Source organism: Macrobrachium nipponense, chromosome 46, assembly GCF_015104395.2.
Source record: "Macrobrachium nipponense isolate FS-2020 chromosome 46, ASM1510439v2, whole genome shotgun sequence".
Classification (NCBI taxonomy): domain Eukaryota; kingdom Metazoa; phylum Arthropoda; class Malacostraca; order Decapoda; family Palaemonidae; genus Macrobrachium; species Macrobrachium nipponense.
In genome coordinates, this window is record NC_061106.1 from 19,843,605 (window position 1) to 19,856,104 (window position 12,500).

Consider the following 12,500-nt stretch of genomic DNA (forward strand, 5'->3'; position numbering starts at 1 on the left):
GGAGGAGGTAAGATGAAGAGGTAAGAAGAGGTAAGATGTGATCATTATAAGGAAGAGGACCAGGCTGAAGATAGGTGATAAAGAATATAACATAATACATACATACATACATACATACATACATACATACATATATATATATATATATATATATATATATATATATATATATGTTTGTGTGTGTCTGTCTGTTTGTGGGTGTGTCTATATGTGCGTGAGTAAACTTGATGGGTAAAATAACCATGACAATAAAAACTGATAAGCGTACGACCCAACCCCCCCTAACCTCCCACCCCCTCCTCCAAAAAAAAAAAAATAAATAAAAATTACGACAATAAAACGAAAACTTATCTCAGTTCATCGACTCCTCATCCGCCTCGTTTCCCCGTGACGTCATTGCGTCGCCACTTTGCATAAATCAATCAATCCTGACGTTATTGCCTGTTTAGGATACGACTTGAAGAATACAGGTAACAGAGCAATTAACCACGTGACGTCACGACTTGCTGGGAGAGAAGGCGACGGTGGATTGCGTTTTCAGATGACGACTAGAAGAAAATTCGAAGTTCCAGCCAGGGCCCACGAAACTTTCAACCGCGTAGTGCCAGACGCACGACTTGGCTAAACTTAACCTTAAATATAATAAAAACTATCGAGGCTAGAGGGCTGCAATTTGGTATGTTTGATGATTGGAGGGGGTATGATCAACATGCCAAATTGCAGCCCTCTACCCTCATTAGTTTTTGAGAGCTGAGGACGGACAGACTAATAGCCATCTCAATCATTTTCTTTTCCAGAGACCTAGAAGAGAAGCATGATGAAAGAGAGACCCAAGTAAAAGCGACTCAAAGATGAGACTTAAGTTGAACACAAAAGCTTCAAGAACTGGGGACATCACAAAGAACTAAAACTCCGCTGGGAGTTCATTTTCGACAATCGGGAACAGACGCTGTTGACCTGGACACTACCTGGGACGAAGGGAGCCGGCTGGATCTCACAGATGACGTCAATCGATTATTACCTTGAGTCAGGTGAGTTGAAGGACTTTTGAACCTCTCAAAAGAAATACGAGAGATAATTGGCTGTAACTGTTTTCCTTTAGAACTTGATACACGGCCTCGCTGTAAGTCATCTGGAATACCAGCTTGAGAACATTTTGAAATGTGATATTGAGGAGAATATTCGAGCGCCAATGATTACGTGAAACTTTATTCTACAGGTGGGTTCTACCTGGTAACGGCTTCTTTTATTTCAGTTAGACAATTGAGAGTCATCTTAGATATTGCTAGGAAAGCAAAATACCATCCATGAACTTTGCAATAACTGAATGCTGTAGGATTTTATAAAATCCTAATTCTAACCACATGACTAACAAGGACGCAATGCGTTGTCTACTAAAGATTATGCAATTAAACATTTGGTATTTCATTATCAACATTTGGTCAATCTAATTCAAAGTTATACAGCAGCAGTGTTAATCATTAAACCTTTTGGTATTTCATGATTGATATTAGCTAATTATTATTTCACATCCGAATTGTGCTTAATATGATTCATGTTAGGATTTGACTTAATTTTTATTCCTCATTCAGTATTGTACATCTATCATTTAGTTTCCACAGTTTCTGTCTATGGTAGCTAATAACGCCTCTTAAATTTATTGAGAGGAATGAAAACTATATATAGCCAGTCGTCTGTTATGCTATGGCATAGTGTCATTTTTAAGATTTTGTTCTATTTTTCAGGTAACTTCGTGGCCTTATTAAACCCATAGTATAATTTTTAAGATTTTATTCTATTTTTCCAGGTATCTTAGTGGTCTGATTAAACACAGTATCATTTTTAAGATGTTATTCAATTTTTTCAGGTAACTTCGTGGCATGATTAAACAAAGTCTTCAAAGATAAGATTAAAAGTAGACTGACTGACGGTAAAAAAAAGAAAAAAGTAATGACACCCACAAACTAAAAGTTAGTCTGAGAAGAGATTAGTCTAAGACGCCAATCTTGGTTCCTCCGTTTCCTCAAGACCTAGTACTAGCTCGTGTACTAAACCATTTGATTTCAGAAGGAAGAACTTATCATCGACTGTCATTTCAAACACGTTCGTGGAGGCGTGCTTCCAAGGATATGCCAAGCAAGAATAATAGTAAGAACAAGCATCGTCTAGTTCCTCGTAAAACCCAGGACGCGTGTGGCTCGGCGCCACAAACGAGGTTCCAGGACCCCCTTCGCTTCCTCTTGAATTTTAGATGGGTTTAGTCCCCAAATGAAAGACATTAAAAGGACGAGGGGGTGGGATGGAAGGGGGAAGAGAGCGGGGTGGGGTATTGGGGGTGGGTGGGGCTGGAGTGTTAAGGGTTAAACAGACTCGTAAACAATACGGTGATTTCTGACGAAGAGCAAAATGACAAAAGATGATGTTTACATGATGCTCACGGGGCGGGGTGGAAGAGGGGTGGAGGGGTGGGTGGGGGCGGGGAGAGATTTGAACTGAACGGTTATAGCGGGCAATGAGTGATATTACCTTAGAGCCAAAAAGAATTAATGTAAGTTTGATCAGTGATGACACGCAAAACTGAAAGCCGTAAATAATCATAAATCAAAACATTTGAAAGAAAGTTAAGAAACGTTTGCCATAATAATTCAGGAAATAGAAAACATAGCAAACAAAAGGTCTAAACATTTTTACTGAGAAAACAAACCAGAGAGAGAGAGAGAGAGAGAGAGAGAGAGAGAGAGAGACTAAAATTTATTGGACATTTTCAATTTGCTTGCTGGATGCAAAATTCCTAATTAATTGAATTGAATATACTGTATATCAACGCTAATCCGATTCTAATTACATCCAGCCAGAAATCTGAATGAGATTTTTTTTTTTGCGCAAAAGTTATTATAACGGAATTAGGAACTGAATTATGCGTCCAACGACGGAACCTGAATCAAGAAAATCAATCGCTGCTGCTTTGCATAACGATGCGATCGAAAGAGGGAGACGACGGAGAGGAATGGATGGAGAGACAGAGATCAGACAGAAAGGCCGATAAATAGACAGGTAAGTTTTCCGGGGGAGATATTATTATTATTTATTATTATTATTATTCATTATTATTATTATTATTATTATTATTCAGAAGATGAACCTTACTCATATGGAACAAAACCCACCGAAAGGGCCATTGACTTAAAATCCATATATATATATATATATATATATATATATATATATATATATATATATATATGTATATATATATATATAAGTATATATATATATATTATATATATATATATATATATATATATGCACCTGTGTATTTCACAAGGAAGGCAGAAAATATAAAAACTTAAAGAGAGAGAGAGAGAGAGAGAGAGAGAGAGAGAGATGAGAGAGAGAGAGAGACTGGGATGTGTAAGTGAAATAAAAAAAAATAGATAGAAAACGTACGAGTGAATATATTCATGAAATACAAAATTCAAATAAAAAATAAGAAAGAAAAAAATAACAAACTCGAAGAATATCACGGAAGACAATAAAACGACGATGGAGAGAGAGAGAGGCAGAGTCCGCAAAGGAGAGAGAAACACCTTACTCATGTTTCCCTCTCTGGCAAATGGATTCTTTTACGGTATCATTATCGCCTCTTTTCCTTCGTCTTTTTATTCGTCTTGGCAAGACCTACATTTCGTAACACCAGGGTCCCCCTCCCCCTATCTCCCACCTCCCACCGGAAGCAAAGTTCTCCAAACAAAGTCGTGAATTTCAAGTGACACGGAATGAGACTAGGTTTTGAGTGCGATGCTTCAGGATCGATGGCTGTAACGTATTTTCCCGATTTGCTTAGTGACTCAATCTGCCGCGATTCTCTCACTTTAAGGTAAGAATTAGACCATCATCATTCCCTTACGTATGTCTTCTATTGACGCAGAAATAAAATCCCGGCGGATGACGCCAAATAACGCGATGTCCCTGATGCGGAAATTGATCGATGGCTTTTCCCGCCATTTCTCTCGTCACTCGCCGAGCTCAGGTCACGTGGGCCATGACGTCACGCTCAAGTTGCACGCTAGGGACGTCACGTTGGCGGGAAACCTGTGTCGGCGAATCAGATAATGCGATGTGACACTGTGCCTCTCTTTTGCCTCTTTTCCCACCGCATTTACGGTTTGCGTTTGAAAACCGCTGCATTTTTTCTGAAGCGCGTTAAGTAAATAATAATAATGCTAATCTCGATTCTCCATGAATGTGCTTCTTCCAGTGTGTTACGACGTTAGTCTAGGGTTTATGAACCCAACGTTTAGATTTGCGCCTTAGACCGAATTTCGAGATGGTACTCATTACATAATAATTTTTTTTTCTTTTAATTCAAAATAATTTTTGAACACCAATAATGCTATAGCAAATCTAAACTACGGACAACTGACTGTGTTGAGCACTGGGTCTAATAGTATCAACCGGCACGAACACAGAGTCATGTAACCTTACGTGTGTGTGTGTGTGCGCGCGTGTGTATTGTAAGAGAGTGTGTGTGCGTGTGTACGTTTGTGTGTGTTGTGTGTTTGTGTTCGCGTGTGTCTAGGAAAATGCAATGTGCTCGTAAAAAAAAAAAACAAAAAAAAAAAATCAACTTTACACAAAAGACTGAGATTCTAACACTCTTAATGATTTAAATCATGAGACACTTTAGTCTCAGAAAGCGAAGAAGGACTCGTTCTTTTCTCTAAATGTATTTACTTATAGTGATCTCTCTGGACCCCTACCGTCTTCTGTAATAGGCCTATTAGGTTCAATAGGCCTACGGCGTTGCTTCTGGTGGTAATGAATCTAATTATGCGTTCTGGGTACTACTCTCCATGTGCTATATCAAACCCTCCAGGAGTATCGATCTGATATTTTTCTATAATTGTTTATTGCTTATTAATGGATTGTTTACAGCAGGCTCCTTACGCTAAGTTTTAAATATAATTTTGAAATAGTATTGGTTGTTAAAAGACTTCATATTCACCTAAAGTATTATGTCACCATCATCCTACATTCATGTGATCCTTACGCAGTTCTTCAGGCAATCTAATCTCTCTCTCTCTCTCTCTCTCTCTCTCTTTAGCCCTTTTCAATCACCACTTTCCGTGGTTCTCCGTGACGCATAACCAATGCCATTTCTCTTCGGTTTCGCAACCTTTGTGACCGCCCTCACCTCTCTCTAAAGGAAAAATTATTCTTGATGTTTTGCGTGTGGGGTTGGGGGGCTGTTGCGGGGGAGATGAGTGGGCGGCATTTAATTCTTTAAAATCAACCAGGTAAAAGTAAAGGGCTGCAATTATATGCACCTGTAAATTCTCTCTCTTTCTCTCTCTCTCTCTCTCTCTCTCTCTCTCCACACACACAAACACACCCACGTATGCACACACCCATATATACCATATATATGTATGTATGATATATATATATATATATATATATATATATATATATATATATATATATATATATATATATATATATATATATATATATATATATATATACTACATAATAGGTATAAGGGTACGGTCCTATAGCGCTTAGAAATTTGACGTATTCAAACCATCTTTCTGCAAAAAGCGCTAGAAATAAACTCTCGGGAGGTAATCCCTCATAAAACTCGTAAGAGGATTACAACTTCAGGGCAGTATATTTTCCCCTTTAATGATCACTTCAGGAAACTGTCTTTGGTCACTGAAAATTCAGCTTTGCGCATTGGGAAATCTTCGTGGTGATTGCCACTCGAGAGGAGAGAGAGAGAGAGAGAGAGAGAGAGAGAGAGAGAGAGAGAGAGAGAGAGAGAGAGAGAGAGAGAGAGAGACTTTCTTTGTGTGTAATACCGATTTTCATTTTAGTCTATATTAAATTGATATCTTTGTTCCCAATACCTATCAGCGGAGAATTTCATTTTGAATAGACTGCGTGCGTCTCTTCAGAGATATATATTTATATCAGTTGAAAGATATTTTTCAACTTTGGTTAATTTTAACCTTTAGTAACAGGTGCTATACCAGTCTGATGGATCTCTTTTGCTTCGCAGCCAATCTAGAATAAAAATAAAATCCCTAGAAGAGGAAGAAGAAGAAGAAGAAGAAGAAGAAGAAGAAGAAGAGGAGGAGGAGGAAAGATATGATAACATTGATGATAATTTCGATGATAACAACCTTAATAACTTACAATGATAACATGTGATTCTCTCCGACACTGCCTGCTAAGGACTGAAGCGTCCATATATCTTGAAAATGTACTCTGCACAGGTACCCCCACCCCCCTACCTTATTCGTTTTAGAGTGAGCACACTTCTTCTCACCCTTTATGATCATCTTGAATGTGAGTAGATCCAAAGGAATGAATTGAGTGTGAACGTCCTTAAAAAAAGATTTCTTGAGAAAAGAAAAGACGGATTTAAATGTTTTCTATTGAAAGGATCTTTCAGATTACTGATCTTTTAGATGTTTTTTCAAAGCATAGCAAAGTACCCACAACTACGTATAAGGAAGTTTCGTTGATTATATTAACTGATTTTTCCCGAGTGATTTTTTCTCTCACACAGTTATAAGAAAAAATTTATTTCTCTCTCTCTCTCTCTCTTCCAAAAGAGAACTTTTGTGGGTTACTTTACGTCTGTTTTAAAATTCTCTCTCTCTCTCTCTCTCTCTCTCTCTCTCTCTCTCTCTCTTCCAAAAAGAGAATCTCTAGGTCACTCTAAGTCAGTTATGAATTTCTCTCTCTCTCTCTCTCTCTTCCAAAAAGAGAATCTCTGAAGGTCACTCTCTCTCTCTCTCTAAAAAGAGAATCTCTATTGGTCACTCTAAGTCAGTTATGAATATGAATTTCTCTCTCTCTCTCTCTCTCTCTCTCTCTCTCTCTCTCTCTCTCTCTCTCTCGTAGTAGTATAGTAGTAGTAGTAGTAGTAGTCATCTTGCTTGGGTGAGACGTTCCTGCGCGAAGTCAGATAATCAACAGATATCACAAGTTTAACATACGTCTAGAATTTGAGAAATATCTAGAAGTGTTCGTGAACTATCGGTGATAAGATTAGTGGTGAAAATAGTAGGATAAAGCGTCTTCTAAGTTAGTTTATCAAGAAATGTAAATACTGTAAATCAGTAACAAGAGGGCGAGTAAGTTCCAACTCGCGGATGGCGAGATTTAGCGTGCTTGGTCAGATTCGCAATACATGATGGTAGCAGGAAGGGAACTGGCATCCTGATCTTGATATGAGATCAGCAACAGTCCATAAACAAAAGATACAAAACAGCCTTCATAGATATACTTAGTAAGGATACAATCCTTCAAACTGGAACAAAAATCAACTGAAAACATCTGTTAGGAATCTTGAAAATAATTGAAGAAAAGTTCCAATAAAAATCCAAGTGGTCAAGAGACTCATAAAGAAAATCTACATGAACCAACATATCCGACAAAGAAAATGATAAGGTGAACCTTGTTAATATCCTAATTGATGCATTAGTAAAAGGAATGCCAAAATTCATGGTAAACTGTGTAAGGTGTGATAGCATAGTTAGGGAATCCAGAAACCTAATCAGAAAATGTGCTGCATAAGCAACACTTCCGACCCATCCACAGTTGTGCTGGGTAATGCAAGATATGATAAAAGACACAAGAATTTTTTGCTCAAGATGTCTACCATGGATAGACATGTTATTAAATCAAGATGAATGTACAAATAGTTGAGGATGAAGAATAAGAAGAAGAAGAAGGAGAGAGGAAGAAGAAGAAGAAGAAGAATAAGAAGAGGCGTAAGAAGAAAAGTAAACAAAACTGAAATGACAGAAAAAGATAAGGAACAAGAACAAGATAAAAGTATGATGCAGAGATACTATCGATACTACATATGAGGCTATAAAGCAGCATACCTACGAAGAAATAAATTACGATATGACAACACAAAAGAAAATGCCGAAGAGGCTCTACCCAGATCACAATGACGAAAGAGGAAAAAAAAATATACAGAAAAGACAAAGTCTGCAACCTTTTGAAAAGAGGGAATTGCAGATTAGGAGAAAAATGTTACTACAAACATCCTAAGGTATGTCACAACTATGAAATATATGTAAATGTGCATACCTAGATGGCTATGAGGATGATTGCAGAGATCTACATTCAAAATATGCAAAAACCTAAAGAAGGAAAAGGATGTAAGTTCGATTCAAAAAATGTAAATATATGGCACCCTGTAGCCATGAAAAATAATCAAATAAATAACCACCAATCAAGTAATAATAAAATCCAAAATAAGAAAGAAACAAATAAAGAGAGGAATGAAGAATATCAGGTAAAAGAAAAAAAACAACAAGCCATCAACGAGATATGCAGAGGTGTCAGCAAAAAATTTCAATGCATCAGCTCCAAGATTCTACTCAAGAGATAATAACTGTTTTTATTATGCAAGAGGATAGTGCATATATGGAGAAAATTGCAGATTCAGACACAAAATGAATAATTATGATGATGAAGGAAGAACAAATATTATGGAAAAGTTGGATTTTTAATGTCAGAATTTCTGGAAATGAAAAAAAGAACAACATACCAGAACAGGAAAAGAGACATGGGAAAATCCTTATTATTACCAATATTAAATGAAGGAGAAAACACAAACGCAAACCATCATAGTGATGAATGCGCAGGGTTTAGTTACGAGTAACTCAAAAAGAAAAAAATAGAGTACTTAGAAGAACTAACCCAAATTGAAAGAAAATAGATATAATGAATATAAGTGAAACCTGGTATTCCCAAGAGACTGGGAATGATGATCAAATAAAAGGGTTCCAAACTTATAGATCAGATAGAAAAAATAGGAATCAGGGGGAACCGCAATATATGGAAAGACAAAAAACAAGGAAAAATATATGAGAAATATAGTAACTCAGAATGTGTAAAACTAATAGCGGTTATGAAATTTTTGAATCTGAAAAATTAATGGAACGTAGTAATATAATAGCCCTACCTAATACGTAAAGAGTTTGACTTAATAATAGGAAAAATTGGGAATGATGATATGTTAAAGAAATCACAAGGACTGGACTATTTCCTCCTATCTGGGAGACTTCAACTTTCCTTTCGGTTAGACTGGAAAGGAACTAATAGGAGATTGGGTGGATGTACCTTATACATTATAAAAAAGAAGAGAGTAATAGTAGTGCAGAAGATAAGAGGCAATTCGAAAAAAAACGCTCTTAATTAATATGGCTACTAGAAATACAACATTCAAACAAATAAATCACCTCGCCAAACAAGAAAGGAAAATACTTTTAGAACCTAGTATTTGTGAACGAGATGAATTAATGTTAAATGAAATAATAGGTTTAAATAATGCGAGTATTTCAGACCATAATGTCATAGAATTAACCAGTCCATTCCAAAGCAAGTGAAAAACAGAGATAAAGCAATGAAATGAAAACAAGTGGGAAGGAAGTAGGAAAAATACAACTTCTTACAGTAAAAATATAAAATAGGTCAGAAATAAAACGTGAAAAGAATTAACAAAAGATTGGGGATAACACATTTTTCCGTAAGTTGATGAACATAAAGGTAAATATCGGAACAGATATTATATAAAATATTGAGAGAAAATAGTGGATAAATTATATACCGAAGAAAGAAAAGTAAATATCAGTCATGCATACCAAGAGACAGAAGGATCTTTTTGTTCCAAGAAAATCAGAAAGTGGAAAAAAAGGAACAAGGTCTTGCAAAAGAAAAAAATGCGATTGGAAAGATTATAGAACTAAAAAGTAAGAATAAAATAAAAGCAGACCAAAAGATTATACAAATCAAAAGAAAATGAAAAAACAACGGGGCACTTTGGAAGAAAAAAACCCTATGTAAATAATCAAGCAAAGAATCCCAAACTATTATACTCATATGCGAAGAAAGATGAATAAAAAGAAGTAATAGAAATAGGCCCTCTGGAGAATTGAAGGGAGATTAACGAATGGAAAAAAAGGGAAATTTGCCCAACATATTGGCAGAACGAATAATAAGAGAACAATTCCACCCCCTAGAATAGATAATGAACAGATCAATGATATAGAAGTAAGGGAATGAAAATAGTGAATATTTAGCTGACATAGATATTAATGAAGCTGAATATTGTGCAGGGCTATTAATGAAATAATTAAAAATGGGAGCTGCTTGCAGGGTGCCATGATGGAGTGCATGCCTATTTTGTTAAAGGAAAGTGAATTTCATTCTATCGACAAAGCCCCACTTGCAATATTATTAAGAACAAAAGTGTAAGATAAAGGCAAGATTTATGATGAGCCAACAAATTGAGCATGTAGATTACCCCTACTTTCAAAAGTGGATGCAAAAGACTAAAGGCAAAGTAATTTATAGGCCCCTGTGCAGTCTAACATCAACATATTATGAAAGTGTATGAAAGGGAATGGAATAGAAAAAAAATTATTATTGCAAACATTTAATAAAAAATAAATTTGGTTTAATAAAGGACAATCATGGTTTCGTACCCGGAAAAAGTACACCAAACCCAACCTGTTAGTCCACCAGTGAGAAACATATTCATTCAAAAATATTGAAAAGCGGAAATGAACAGATTGGTTTGGTTTATTTAGGACTTTTGGCCAAAAAGCTTTTGACGAAGTATACCATCGGATAATTTTTTAAGCGAGAAAAATTAGAAAAACACAAATCGTAGGGGGATAAAGTAGGAAGATGGTTCAAAATAATTTTTACACAACAGAAACAGATAGTTATTGCAAACGACGCGGAAAATCAGATGAAGACCAAGGTTAATGATCCGGTTTGTGCCAGCAAGGTACGGGGTTGTTTTAGCTGCAATACTGTTTGTTATTATGATTGAAGACCATAGACAGTAATGTTAAGGAATTCGGTAGTGAGTGGTTTCGCATATGACAAACAAGAATAAGTAGGCAGAAATTACTTTGTGATGAAGATAGGTAACGCTCTACAAAGAGAACCTAACCAAAGTAATATGGATTGGGTGGCTAGCACGTAAAACATAGGATGGTATTTAAACTCTGATAAACATTTGAATTCAATAAATTATTGGAGAAACAGAGAAAGAAAGCTATCTGCCATATAGGGGGCGCCTAATAATGAGACAATACAAATGAAGGAAAGCCAGTTAAAGACCGCTTGGTGGGTGATGATGAATAGGAAACATGTTATGCAATGATCAAAATAGCAATTCCTGTTGGCAAAATGTAAAGCCAAAAATGGGTAAATGTTGTTACGGCAACTTCAAAACAATAGAAAAGCTTGAACACATGATTATGCTTTATAAAAACATATGTTCGGTAGTCCAATTGATATTGCAATATTGATATGGTACCCACACTAGTCAAAAGGAATCTTGGCACAAATTAGAGAGTTGTTACAAAGGTGGTCCCATTTACAGCTTAGAATAGAAGAAGTTAAAGGCACCTTGACTACTGGGTGAAACAGACTACAATCCTTCAAAATTATATAGTTCTAGAAAGGAGAATAAGAACGCTTACATGAATAATTCAGGCATGTGTAAAACAGATAGAAGGAATAGCAGAAAATATCATGGAAACTAAAAATCATCAGAAAAGAGCAAGACAGAGGTAGATTTGTAATAGTAGCCCAAAAACTATAACCAGGCAAAAAATGAAAAATGAAAAGGAAAGCACACAAGGACCATTAATCCAGCATAACGCAACCAGCCATCGATAATGCAAGGCGTCTATTCAATGCGTTGCCCAGCTCATCTTGCGGTAATCTATCAGGACGTGAGCGTTAGATGTGTTTGTTAAGCAATCAAGCTCGACAAATATCTAAAACTGGAACTGCATCCCAGAAACCATCCAATATTGGAAGATGCAAAAATATACCGGAAGATGTACTATGCAAACTCCTTGGTTAGAACATTTAGAGGTGCCTCACAGTGAGGGACCTGGGGTGCCAACCCGAACAAGATGTAAGGTCTGTAAGGTAATGGTTCTCTCTCTCCTCTCTCTCTCTCTCTTCTTCCCACATCCGTTATCCATGGAGCCTCACACCGTGCAGGCGGTAAAAGGTAACCTAATTTTAGATACTTTAGCTATGTTTTCATCTTAGGCAAAGAAAAGCACCAGGTTTTGGCCCCTCCCCTAACCCCCCCCCCCCCCCCCCCGTAGGTTCAGTAGTTGCCAAGTGTTCCTATAATAGAGCTGTTCTCTTCAAGCCATTGTGGCCGATTAAGAATTCAGGTAGATATATAAATCCCCTTTAGCGACCTATTAATAACTGAGATAATGGATGAGAGGAGATCGGCTAAGAATTTTCAATTCTGTATGCTCATGTATCAGGGGTGAGTTGGATTATATATATATATATATATATATATATATATATATATATATATATATATATATATATACATACATACAATGTATAATAAAAAATACAAAGGCTTCTCTACGTGACAACAGACATGAAGATGAGATACTGATGCCTGTGAAACATGTATA

At 36.3% G+C, this 12,500-nt stretch overlaps 1 protein-coding gene across 1 annotated transcript in view; it reads left to right on the plus strand.

Moving 5' to 3' along the window:
• The window catches only part of LOC135214662 (proline-, glutamic acid- and leucine-rich protein 1-like), an 18,362-nt gene extending 12,159 nt beyond the window's left edge, over nucleotides 1–6,203 (plus strand). The window contains exon 4 of the mRNA XM_064248998.1: nucleotides 6,062–6,203. Within this exon, the coding sequence (XP_064105068.1) occupies nucleotides 6,062–6,203 (142 nt within the window). The remainder of the gene's footprint in view (nucleotides 1–6,061) is intronic.
• The last annotated feature ends 6,297 nt before the right edge of the window (nucleotides 6,204–12,500 follow it).